The 13842-nt window shown below is 34.7% G+C and overlaps 1 protein-coding gene and 1 pseudogene across 1 annotated transcript; one reads left to right on the top strand and one right to left on the bottom strand.

Annotated features, from left to right (window-relative positions):
• The first annotated feature begins 4726 nt into the window (after positions 1-4726).
• On the top strand, positions 4727-5737 carry LOC105162768 (universal stress protein PHOS34 pseudogene; annotated as a pseudogene).
• A 3311-nt stretch (positions 5738-9048) lies between these two features.
• On the bottom strand, positions 9049-13474 carry LOC105162657 (Outer arm dynein light chain 1 protein). Its single transcript, XM_011080740.3, has 5 exons — positions 13056-13474; positions 11552-11991; positions 10213-11458; positions 9937-10083; positions 9049-9810 (listed from the first exon to the last, which is right to left on the bottom strand). The coding sequence occupies exons 2-5, from the start codon at positions 11600-11602 to the stop codon at positions 9209-9211; spliced, it is 2046 nt and encodes a 681-aa protein (XP_011079042.1). The 5' UTR covers positions 11603-11991; positions 13056-13474; the 3' UTR covers positions 9049-9208.
• Between the last annotated feature and the right edge of the window lie 368 nt (positions 13475-13842).

Raw genomic sequence — 13842 nt, 5'->3', positions numbered from 1 at the left:
GAAACTTATATTTACTCTAAATTGACTTATTATTAATTTATTACACATCAAATAATTTTTTTTATAACCAAATTACCCTATCAAGTATTGAGACTTGAAGCTTAGCTTGGGCAAGGTTCCAGTTGCAAACAGGCAACAACAGATCCTCTACTGCTCCACGGATCTGATCATCCTAGAATGGTGTTATGCTAAAAATAATTACTTGACCTGGAGCTATGCTGGTAGACGTGCACTTACTGCAAAGATGAAGTTATGATGGCACTACTATGAAACCGAATGTAAATGATGTAACCTTTGAGCAATGAATTAGAGTGGATAGTATGGCGTCAACATGGATTTTAAATTCTATCTGACAAGACATTGTAGAGGCTTTTATGTATACAAAATCTGCTAGAACTCTTTGGTTAGAGTTGGAGAAACATTATGGAGAATGCAATGGTCCGTTGTTATAACAGTTAAAACGTAAGATATGCTCTTTGTCACAAGGTAATATGTCTATAGTGAGTTACTTCACTAAATTGAAGAAGCTATAGAATGAGCTATCAATATTAATGCCTACACCACAGTACACTTGTAATGGTCGTATATGTGGTGCTTCTAAGACAGTTGCAAATCTAGCCTTATTCACTCAGTTGATAAAAATTTTGATAGGGATGAGTGATGGATATGATAACTAGGGGTGCTCATATTATGGTTTTGGTTTTTTTAGACCTACTTTCAAATTAAATTGTCATTGGCGATTTTATAAAATAATTTTTTGAATTGTCACTTTTAAAACCAAAATCAAAGATACCGTTTTGTGTTGTTTGACAGTTTTAATACTTATAACAAAAATAAGACTTCGAGACTTAAAAAAAACAAGAAATGAAACAAATATTTGTATGTAGCAAACAAAAAAGATCAACATTATGCCCATAGGTCACTAATACTCTCTATAACTTTACGTAGATTAAAATATAAGTAACATATATAGAAATCCAACAAGAAAATACTTAATCCAAGAAAAGCCAAGGGTCAATGTAATGCAAATTTCGTGTTTCTCAATTTATTGAAACAAGAAAAGAATTACAAATCATTTTTGAATTTATTTTGTACTTTTGCGGGTCTAAAATCTCTAATTAAAACCTCTGATTCTTCACTTTAAAATGTGATCTTCAATTTCGGAAACTTTGAAGGTAGAACTTGATGTTTTAATCTCCTTCAATGTCAATTCAGATTTTCAATAACGTTAATTCAGGGTCTTTTGACTTATTCCCTAATTAAACGCTATAAATTTGGAATATTTTACTTGGATTTAAATATTTCTTGGTAGTTTGATGCTTTGATTTTCCACCAAGTTAGGTCTGTATCATGACAACGTTAATTCATAGGTCTTTTGACTTCTTCACAAATCAAATATTGACTTTGAGTGATTTCTGCAACGAACGCCTTGGCTTTGCTTTGAACGTCATGGATTTTCCTTGACTTTGGCTTGAGAGGATTTGAAATTTCTTGAATGTTCTCTTGTTTCTGTCTTTGATAGTTTCTTCAATTTTGTGTGCTTGAATTGTTAGAAAACAACACTATTTATAGTATGTGGGGTGGGAGATTTTTTCATATTTAATTGGCGAGGCGACGCTATTTGATTGGCCCCTCACGATTTGTTTGACATCTACTTTCATATTTGCAAGATGTAATTTTATTTCTAAATTGACTTGCACTTGCTTGTTTCGAAAGATATGATTCATTCATCAAGAATAAAAAATTTGACATTTGGCATCATTTAATTGTCCGAAAAATAAATATTAATATCAATCAATTACTTATTTACTTTAGGAATTAAATTTCATTAAATTTTCAAAATATAAATTAAAATTAGTATTTAATATATTATTTTTCATGTGGTGCAATTTTATTAGACACAAATTTAATTTATCTACAAAAATTCTTAGACGCCACCATTGGTTTGGAACGATAGTAGTAAGAGGTGACGTGCGGTTCGACCGCATCATTTCGGTAGAAAATATGTTATACCCATGAGATCGACCTGCTTACTCAAATAGGTCTGATGGATATGGGCGATTGGCTTTAGGTCCAGCGGGAGATTATTAGAAATGGTGACTAGAAAATCAATTGGATTAGGGATTTTGAGAACCATTTAGCAATCTTTATGAATGTGATATTATCTTGATGAATATAGTAAACATTCATCCATGGCATCATATGTTTGTTGTGCTAATTATTCACGTTGAATGGTGTTTTAACGTCATAATAAATGTTCACAGACCAATTAAATAACCCATGTAGTTGGGTTGCACATTGGATGGCAGCTATGGAACCAACTTCTGAGGGTTGGTTTGAAACGTTCGAAGTCGAGGACCTCAAGACTAGGCATCGAGAGTCCTATAGAGATTTGCCCTAAGTATTGCATTCATTAGATAAGTGTTTTGTTTCATCAACGACAGGCATGGGATGTCTATGCAATTTTAGTGGATTAGTTGATAAGGTTGTTAACTGATTGAACTGGCCTGCGGGAATCGTCATATAGAAGCCTTGGAGACTTGGTCCATAAGACTTGAATTCCCGACTACGATAGTACAGGATTAGTCCTTGGACTTGAGGAATCATGGCAGTCGCATGCATATGATGGCTATATCTTGGATCTGGCCAGAGATGATTGTGTTTTCGATGTGGTCATTATAAGCCTTGTCCAGTGTAGTCGGATTATGTATTGAGGATGGTGGATTTCGAGATAGAATCCGTCTCCTATCAATATATGATGGATATTTCTCCTATGCGCTCTTAGATGGTTTAGACTCTCTAAATCTATGGCCATAGCAATTCATCGAATAGAAAATGGTTTTCTTTGTCGATCAATAGAGTAAACGCATCTCAAGTATTCAACATAGTTGTCTGGTCCAAGATGAGGACCGACGCTCAATTCTATGCCCTAGATTAAGGCCGGGAGATGGACGACGGAAGGACCATACCTGTATGGAACTCGAGAGCCTAAATGTTCACGCCAAAATTCACCTAGTCTCTAGTGCCATGGACCGTTACTAGACGGCCACCCATAATGACGGGCGTTTTCGATTAATGATTAATTGAAAATAATTAATTATATTATATTTAATTAATTATTTGTGTTGGACACAATGTCCAAATTTAGCTAAGGTTACACATAAATCACTATGAAATTGGTGGAATTAATTCGAGAAGAAACGAATTAATTTAATTGAATTAAATTAATTTAAGGAGAATATATAAATGATTGGATCATTTATTTAATAATTCATTTGATGGATGGCTCAAGAATTAATTAACTGAATTAATTAATTTTGTGCTTAATACCTTTAAATTAATTGAATTAATTTATTAGATTTGACTTAATTTATTGATTGGATTCATTAATTAGAGTTTAGGCTTAAATTTATTTAATTGGATTAAATGAACCTTTGGAATTAGTTGGCTAAAATTAATTTAATTAATTATTATCTAATGAACTTTGGTTGGGCTTGATTTAATTTGATTAAATCAAGCCCGATCCATACTTGAAGTCCAAGCCCATTTGAGGGAGGTTGGAGCAAGTTAAGAAGAAGTTGAAATTTCTCACTATGATAAAGATAATAGAGTGGTTATTTCATCAGGGTTGAAGGTTATATGCATGTGTGTGTAGGTTGCCTTGGGGCAAACTTGGTAGTTATTGAATTTTGAATTCAATTGTATGTAATATACAAAACTACTCACATGTCCAACATAAACCAACTAATGAGCCCCGAAATTTGCTGAATTTCTCTCTAAAAAATGTTCTCTTTTTTGTTCTATATTGAAATGGATTCAAGTTAGAACATAAAACAATCTAAAAATACTAAACAATAGTATTAGTTTGGAGTTGTTTTTCTTCTTATTTTTTGTTCTATCTAGCAATAGAAAAAGAACTATATCTATTCAATAGCGTGGTGTGGACAAATTAGAGGGGTTCTAATTTGGATCCTAAAGTGAACGAAAGAGGAATGAAAAGGAAAACAACGTATGTTGCTACTCATCCAAAAAAAAAAGGTAAAGTTTCCTGTTATATTTCTATGCCCTTTTGTTTTATCCTCTAGTCACTTGTCTAGCATGTCTAGCATGTTTATTATTATGTTTTTGACAAATACCGAACACCCAAAAATTTCAAAGGAAACACCCCTTTGAAGCATTAATAATTTTTTTATTTCACGTTTTCGCCGGGTTCCCGGGTCATACCGATTCTTTCAGAATCTTAGGGACACCTCCCTTCTCCTGGATTTGGGCTCCGAGGGCAGGCTTATGGTCTGGCAAGCCTTTTACTAGGCTTCCCCCTTGAGCTGTGTCTTGTAATCCTCCAATGGGCCGTCTTCATCATCGCTTATGGGCTCGGCTTGGGCCTTGTGACCTCTTTTGGGCCAAGTATTTTTGAGCTACACATATCAATGTTTTTTCTTTTTTTTTTTCATTGAAACCACCCGAGCTACACATCAATGTTATTATTATATTCACAAGATAATTACATCATATTAACCATATAAAAATATAAAAAAAAGTTTACTTTCTAAAAGAGGATTAAATTGATAATTTTACAGATTTAAGGAATTAAAGTAATAAAATCAAACTTAAACTATCATTTTACCTTTCAAAAAATCAAATTCCGGCCATATTGTTGCTGAAAAATTATCAGAGTGACCAATCTGATATAAAAATTAAAGTTTAGGGATGCGAAAGTCAAAAAATGAACTTAAGAGGACTGATATTATGCGAACTTACAACATTTTGTATTCTCAAATTCTGTTTATATGAGAAATATCTTCCAGTAAAATACTTTAAAACATTATTTCTTGGAGGGGCTCTTTACAATTTCGCAAAAATCAAGGACTACATTGCAATTTATCAAAGATATTTGAATGCTCCATTCCATCATCCCCTCGCCTTCATCTTCGGCCTCATTTCTTCTCCCCTCCTTCCTTTCTTTCACACCATAACAACTTTCATCACATTTTCGAAAACTGATCTGTTACCGTACGCCGCCGTTCATTACCGCAATGGCTTCGAATCAGCCTGCCGCCGACGAAACCACCCCGTCGTATCAAAAGCAGCCGACCAAACGGATCATCCCGACCACCGCCACCCCCAATCCATCGAAGTCCGAACATCCTCCCCACGCTTCAAACCATCACCCGCCGCCTTGCGCCCCAACCGCCGCATCGCCATCGCCGTCGACCTCAGCAACGAGAGCGCGTACGCCGTCAAGTGGGCCGTCGAGAATTACGTCCGCCCCAGCGACACCGTCACCCTCGTGCACGTCAACTCCACCTCCGTCCTCTACGGCGCTGACTGGGGCCCCTTCGCCTCTACTACCACCATCGACCCCACCGTGTCAGAAGAAGAACGCGACAATTTCACGGCGGCGAAAGCCAACCACCTGGCGCAGCCATTAGCGGAGGCCAACGTGCCGTACAAGATTCACATCGTGAAGGATCATGATATGAAGGAGAGGCTTTGCTTGGAGGTGGAGAGGCTTGGATTCAGTGCCCTGATCACCGGGAGTAGAGGGGCTGGTGTTTTGAGGAAGAGCACCAAAGGGAAGCTTGGGAGTGTGAGTGATTACTGTGTGCAGCACTGCTCGTGTCCGGTGGTGGTGGTTAGGTATAATCAAGAGAAAGAGGAGGAGGAGGAGGAGGTGGAGACGGCGGAGGAGGAGGTGGAGGAGTTTCAGGATGCAAATGACTACCAGCACAAGTGATCAAAGGTTCCAACTTGCTCTCTTTTTTCCTTTAGGCCTTTAGAATAAATGTAGTACGTAGGAACTTTACTTAATCCATGACCAACAAAGCATATGTATAATTCATTTTTTACTATATTTATTTAATTGATTAAAATTTAAAAATTTAAATTAATATATAAAATATATAGTTTTACATGTGGATGAAAAAAAATTATTAATGATAAAGTTAATAAATTAAAGAGATTGTTATTTACATAAAAACTAGATATAATTAAGGGTATTTTAATTAATGTATATATTATTTTAAGATATTAAACCCTAATAAATAATCAAAAGTTCGACGAGTGTGCATAATTTAAACTTTTATTACATATATTTATTTAACAAAATATAATAAAAAAATTATTTAAATTGATAAATAGATTAACATTAAATATACTATGAATAAAAAGTATTTATATAACTTATTAATTAAAGAGATGGTTTTCTAAGGGAAATTAGAATATAAAATCCATTCAATTTTTTTTATAGCTAAGCGTTAATAAACAGTATAGATATAAATATAGATGCATAAATGTAGCAAAGGAAGAGATATATGGTTCTTACTTTTACTATGAACTATATATTTTAATTCACTTATAGGGATTTAGTATATTAATTAAAAAGATGGTTAAAATTTATATTTTTGGAGTTATATATGAATTTTAAAAGCATATCCAATGATCATATGTGGGTCGCCCATATTTTGTCTCAATATTATAAAGTGTTTGATAATTGTTTAAAAAAATATAAATTTATAAAAACCAAATAAAATGTTAAGATTTTATAAGTTCTTTAAAAAAATAGTAAAAAGTTTTTGGTTTATATATTTTAAACTTAAACGAGCTCGTTGTTAGGAATTAAGAGAGTTTATGGTTAATTTTTTTTTTTTAAAAAAACTATAAGATAATAACTCTTATATTTTTAAGGAAAAAAATAAAATTTAATCCCATGTGATATTGCAAATATGCAAGTTACCCCTACGAAAAAAAATTAGCAATTTATTCCCTTGTGTTGTTTAAAATACAGTAATTTATTCCTCTATATTTTTTAAAATTAAGCAATTTATCTCCGTAGACAGAGGGGTAAATTGCTTTATTTTAAAAAATACAAGGGGAGTAAACTGCTATTTTTTTTATAGAGGGGTAATTTGCTCATTTGTAATATTACAGGTGGTAAATTGCATTAAACCCTATTTTTAAGTAATATATGTTGAAGTGTTGAGATAAAAAGTTAAGAATTCCTTATTGTTTAATTATATAATTTTTGGATTTTATAAATTAATTTTCTAAGAAAATTACCAAATGCTCTAAAAATATTGTTAGAAAACTCTTTCATTTTCTTGTAAATTTTGAAAAACTATTAAAAACCAATTAAAATAATTTTTGTATTCCAAAAAAATCCGTGAAAATAATGTCTCATCCAAGAAGATCTATCCCATCAGCTTTTCATTAAAAGAATATCAAACAATTACTTTCATACTAAACCTTTCTAAATTTAATGGTCCTTGTTACCAAACTACCCTTGCCCTCTTAAATAAAGAAAATATAATAATGGCTTTTCTTGAGTATTTGTAATTCTTACAAGGTTTTTTGGTCATTAAACCTAAAATTCGGATTTGCAGGCAGCTTCGGATCTTATCTGAGCTCATGGGCTTTCATGTTAACTTAAGGAGACAAAAGGGAGTTCAAGGTTTGCTTCATAAAATCTTTATTTATGTTCAAAGTACAACTCCACGAGTTTATAAGCTTTTTAAAATATTTTTATTAAATTTATACTAATATTAAAAGTTTGAGGATTTTGGATGAGTTTATGAGCTTTTCAAATATCTTGCAAGCTTATAATATAAAAAGAAATATTATAATTTTTTTAGAAAAAGTGCTTATAAGATTACAAAATCAGATATTAGGAGCCTATAAGATCCTTGAAGAAAAGTAAGGAGTTTTCGACTTAATTGTATTTAAGATATTAACAAGTTTTTAAAGTTTGTATTGTATAAAAATGACAAAATTGTCGTTACTAACATTTTATAAGCTTTGTAATCTTATTTTATTCAAACCCATATGGTACTTTTTGGAAAAAGTAAGATTGAACAATATCTTATAAGCACTAAAAACGTATTGTAAGACGTATGGACTTAATTATAAGATATTTGACATAAGCTTAGCCAAACTTCCTAGAGTTTGTGTAAGTCCTAAACCTATAAAAGTTGCCAAAAGTTTTGCTTGAAACATAAGCTGAAGTATACATATATACTAATTCATATTGGGATGTGCTACTTCTTGTACAAGAATAATTTTCCCATGTCTTATGTATATATTACCAAGAAAACACAAATTCACAGACAACATTAAATAAATCTGATTTGCATAATAATTCACACACATCAATATGAAGAGATGTGTTTCTCTCTAATGCTCTCCCAAAGAAGTAGTTGAATTGAGCTATTTTATATTTGGGATCATTGAGAGGTAACTTAATTGCTTTTGTTCCTTTTACTAGACCAAGACACATAAATCATAGAAAACAATTATAGCTGTTCAGTTGAGGTTGATTCAAATATTTTAAAGAAAATATAGATAGAAGGGACTTTAAATTTGTTAAAGAAGAAAAATTCTTAGTAAGATATTAATGGGTTTTTAGTGATCCACCATGTATAATTTGAGGCTACACTATGAAGGCATGGATTCTGAGACCGACAAATCTTGAATATCGTTGGAAACAACCTTAGATTATCTTTCTTCAAGTCCACAAAGGCAGTGGTAGTGTTGATTTTATAAGCTTCTCCTTGGGACAAATATTGTACAGTGAGCATGATGATCAAATTGACTTTTCAGTTCACATATGCACGTCAGTGTAGGAAGCATTGCTGACCGTGACATCAGGAATCAAGTTTTCTCTATTGCAGACAAGAGTTGAGGGGGAAGAACTAGCTTGTTCCTTCCTTTTGCCCAGTTGTGTTTCTTGGTAGACACAGATTTGTGTGCATGTTGTTTCTAACTTGAACTGTTGATGTCCATCTACATGGTTTTCTTTCGATGGGATTTTGCCATTTGTTGCAAGTTACAACTTCCAATCATCAGTGATTCTCTCAAAGTCTTTATAAGAACGAATACATTGCACGTTTGGATAACTCATATCTACTACTCGTGAAAACCACAAGTTCTCATTTTTCAAGCTTCTCAATGTTCACCAGACCAACATTTCCTAATGGTGACTATAACATTGCACAAGGACAAAGTGCTGTGTTGACTCCTTGTCTGCACCCAAACCTAAAGACGGAAACGGGATGTGAAAACAGACAATGTTTCATTCGCCAAAGCAAGGAAAATTACACAAACACCAAATGAAAAAGTCTCCAACATAGTTCAAGACAAAATCAAGAACGAAGAGATCACACACTGCATCTGGAAGATAACATTATTAAGATAGGAAACACAAAGTCTGATTCTACAGAGCTCCAAGATTTCCCTCACTTCGGCTTCGGGGAAAACTCCTCAAGCCAAGAAGCTTGCTGCTAAAGTCGGCAAACTGATGGCCCTGCGCCGTCTTCATTCCACTTGGGGGCAAACGCCCGTGCCTGCTCCTGCTTGGTTTCGGCGAGGACTGACCTTTGCGGCTGTGATTAGACGATGATACCTTCTGAGCGACAATCCCATGGGTTCCTTTCCTCATGTTCTTCACTTCCATCCGGACGGCACGGTCAATTTGATGTGCACCGACGCCTAAACGAGCTGATCGGTCTGATGCGTCCTTCAAAGTTCCGACTTTAATGGATTGTCTGTTATAGTAGGTGAGGTGGGGAAGAAGACTTTGTACATATTTCTTTAGTTGTTCGTCGCCTACATTTTTCTGGGCTGGGTTCCCTTCCAAGCTGAGGGCGTGGAGACAGTTGTAATTAGCCGCAAGTTGACCAAGACATTTGGCTGTAGAGATTTTGTTGAAACGGAGATCCAGGACGTTCAGTTTTAGGAGGCGGTGGAGACCTTCAACCTCGCTGATTTTGTTACCGGCTAAGTACAACTCCTTGAGAGATGAACATGCTGCAAGGCCTTTTCAAACAAGTAACAAGTTAGATTAAAATGGACTTTGAAGCAAAACTAACCTGATACAATCATGCAACACCATTACATCAAAAGCTGTTGTAAATTATAGTTTATAATGAGAAGTAGTCATACCATGCCCAATTCTTAATATCCGGTTATAGCTGAGGTCAAGCACACGAAGTCGTGTTAGATCCCGTAATCCTTCGATGGTGGAAATATTATTTTTCGAGAGATTCAAAACATGGAGTCCTCGAGGGAGAGCACCAGCAGCAATCCTCACTGAAATGTTGCAAACGGAACAAGAAAACAGGCAACTGGAAAATCACTACCAAAAACACCGCAGTAAGACATAAAGAAGCATATGGTGCTTGAGCAGGGCTTAAAAGAATAAGTTATAGAGAAACAGACCTATGGAATTTCCGGATAAATTAAGCGATTTCAGGCTACCAAATGCACTGAGAAAGGGGATCACAACTAATCCAAGGTTAGTCAACTGAGCTGCTGTAGCCGAGGTATTCAGAGAAGCAATGTATCTTTTTGCTGCTTCCATTCCCGGGTTGACCTTGACTTCCAATTTTGTATTGGTCGGTCCTTTCAATAAAGTATTCCCTTCTGGTAACTCGGTATCAAAGCATGGAGCAGATTCATTAGATTCTTCCACTGAGCCACAGTGCTGAAGGTCGATAACCCATTCCTGAATTCGTTTTAACTTAAAATCCTTATTTGGTAATTCATCCCAGTGGTGGAAAGAAGATTCTCCTTTTACACCTTTGTCAGTGTTTGCCTCATCCAGCACAGGTAGTATCCAGTCTTTTGCAGAACCAACATAGTTGTAAGTCTCATAATTGTCCTCAGCAGGTTTTTCACCGCTATCATTGTTAAACATTGAGTCTTCTCTCTCTTGATATTCTACTTGTCTTCCTACTTCATGCGTCAAGCCATTCTTCGTGGAATCTAAAGCATTTAGATCCGGGGCAGATCTTGAGCACGTTAAAAAGGATGTAGAGCACTGGGTGGGAGAACCCATCCTGGGTAAAGACCTTGATTTTACAATAAGAGGCCGAATATAAGGCGTAAGCTCACCAGAATCAACTGCACCAGATACATATATATCATCTTTATCAGCACCATCCCTTTCAGTTTCTTGTGGATCCCCAATTGAAAACATGGAAATATTTTTCACAAAATCCGAATCGACTTGAACAGAATCAGAAGGAATTGGTTCTGGAAATTGATCTGACGGGCTGAGTCCATGATTATCAACACTATCAGGAACAAGTAACCCACTGCGATCAGCAGATCTTTCATAAGAATATCTGTGCTCTATCTCATCCTCTGAGACATCAGCACCAGATGTCCTCTCTTCCCAATTCAATCCGCATCCCAAAGATTGGCTCTTTTTAATTTGTGCTTTCTTATGAACCACAATATCAGAATCATTAATGGTTTTGCCCTCCATTTCCTCAGATCTGTATTCACACTCGGTAGGAGAGGAATCAGTCACATGATCAGCAACATTATTGCGAATATCTCCATCTTCTTTCAAGCATGGGTTGTTTTCTGTTGCCACATAGGAAATACTCCTCAGAGCCCGACTTTCAGGTGCATCTTCCGCTATCTTCTGCATTGCCTCACGCGGTAACTGAGCAGTTTTCTATTAAAAAGTAAATAAATTAAATTGACGGATATTGAAATGTAAACGAGTAGCTGATATGAGCAGATGTCTTAAATTATAGGATCCACCAACCTTGTGTTTGTGGGAATGGATGTGAGCTTGAAAGCATGAAAACCTAACCATCCTTAACCAATTGACAACTGGTTTGCATCAGTTCTTGCCTTATTGCAATATTCAAGGTAATTGGCAATCAAGTACTCCTAATCTCCTAAAAGCAAAGACTGAATAATTATGGAAAAGAAATCACATGCTGCGGCAGCACTTTCTCGGTCTCAACTGAGGCAAACCTTAGCCATAGTCAAGCGATAAACCCTCTGAAATACGACACAATCTCCAAATGTACGATGATCTTGATCTCCTCAAAACACATAAAAAGATCACACTCTCGTTATCACCCCACACCTGCTCAGAGGTGTGAGCAACCTTAGATGTTTTTGTAGCTGCCAGACTGAATTAAAAAATATTGCAACTGCACAAGCCCAAATCCGATACCGCATGTAAGAGACAGGTGCCTGATAAGAATAAAAGAGTAGGAAGTACATTAGCTAGGAAGAAAATAAACTCATGTGGATGTTCAGAAACAAAGAGTCAATCATTTAAAGATTTTCAAGAAAAAGATGCATATACTTGTCCATCATTATCCAGAGGGAACCAAAAACACCTAGAAACAGTTCATTTTGGCATACAACTAGAAAGAAAGATGCAAGCTACCCCTTGTCACCTAGAAACAGTTCATTGTGGCATATAACTAGAGGGAAAGATGCAAGCTACCCCTTGTGATATTGCGAAAGAGCATATTACCTCCTATGAAAAAAATAGCAACTTACCCCTTGTATTTTTTAAAAATGTAAATTGCTTTATTTTAAAAAACACATGAGCTAAATTGCAAGTAGGTAAATTGCTTCATTTTAAAAGATTCATTGAGGTAAATTGCTATTTGTTTTTCAGAAGAGGGAATTTGCTCATTTGTAATATTACAAGGGCTAAATTGCATTAAAATCCTATAACTAGAGGATGCTCCAAAACCAAGATATTGCACTAGAAATTTTAGCATTCTGACGGGAGGTCAAGCAGCATATGAAAAAGCATTTCCGGCACTGAAGAAGCCTAAGAAAATAAACTATTTTCAACAAATGAAAGAATTAAGAAACAAAGAGGCAAACGTTACCCTATCAGTAATTTATAACTCCATTAGAGCTCCCATGGCCTCTAGCATTTAATTAGCAATCATATTCACAACACAAAAATTTATTCATCGAGAAAAAGTAATATTAACAACATAATTCCGCTAATCTTCTTACATACACAAAATCCCAATCATTTACACGAAATTTCTGTAAATCATTAGGACATACATATAACTATTCAAATAATGTAAAATTACGTCCTGAATACAAATTCATAGTTTACAACACCTCTTCCTCGGATCAAAGTATTCAAATCCAATCATCAAATATAAACCACGAGGCTTCAACTTATCAATCATGATCTCGACACCACTCACAATGGAAAAATAAACAGATATAAACAACCATTCAAACAACAAACAACAATAAAAAACCAATATTGATCTAACCTCTTGTAAGCCAGATTGTCTGGGAGCACAGCTCTTGGGGGAAATCAGTGCAGGAAAATGCGAAACAATTGACGACAGACAGAGAAAATTACTCCTGATATAAATTTTTTTACCCTTTTCTGTAACCCTAATGTATGATAAAAATTTGGGTCGGCTGGGGTCAAATTTATAGTGAAATCAACGGCGGTGATCCCTTGAGATCGCCAAAATCAAGATTAAATAAATAATTCCATATTGGGGAAATTTATTAGAATCGAATTTGATAAAGAAAAAGGGATTTAATAGAAAACAAGAAGAGAGAGAGAGAGAAAAGAAAAGTTAGAAGTCTTTGTGGCCACGGAAAGCAAGGGCACCCAATTTCATTCCCGTCGGAATTTGGTAGATTTCAGCCTGACCCATTCCTGCGGTGGAGATTTGTTCTCTTAAATGGCAAAGATAATAAAGAAAATATTCCAATATTATGAGACCGTAAATAAATCGAGTTGAACCGACTCAAAGTTTTATCATTTTAATTATATAAAAAGAAAATAATTTCAATTGTTTTTCTGAACTCGTATTAGGATTCATTTGATTCAAATGAAAGAAAAGAAAAAAGTAAAAGGAGTAGGAAATGTGAAAGAATAATAATTTTCTTCAAGTTATTTGGTATGAGCGGAAGGAGAGTAAATTCCAAATCCTTATACTTTTTGTTACAAAATAAATTGAGAAAAAACATTATTTTTTATAATTTTATAATATAACCCTTCTCTTCATTTTGTTAGAAATAAACAAATTAATATCATACTAA

Source organism: Sesamum indicum, linkage group LG13 (genome assembly GCF_026168435.1).
Source record: "Sesamum indicum cultivar Baizhima isolate 11 linkage group LG13, ASM2616843v1, whole genome shotgun sequence".
NCBI lineage: Eukaryota > Viridiplantae > Streptophyta > Magnoliopsida > Lamiales > Pedaliaceae > Sesamum > Sesamum indicum.
Note: the sequence above shows the minus strand (reverse complement) of the source record. Positions and strands in the feature narration are given on the sequence as shown.

Excerpts from the sequence above, each read along its gene's own strand:
- LOC105162657 (XM_011080740.3), bottom strand. The coding sequence starts at position 11,602 with ATGGTTAGGTTTTCATGCTTTCAAGCTCACATCCATTCCCACAAACAC. Across the intron at positions 11,459-11,551 it reads TCCATTCCCACAAACACAAG|AAAACTGCTCAGTTACCGCG; the intron begins GTTGGTGGATCC and ends ACTTTTTAATAG. Across the intron at positions 9,811-9,936 it reads GATATTAAGAATTGGGCATG|GCCTTGCAGCATGTTCATCT; the intron begins GTATGACTACTT and ends TTGTTTGAAAAG.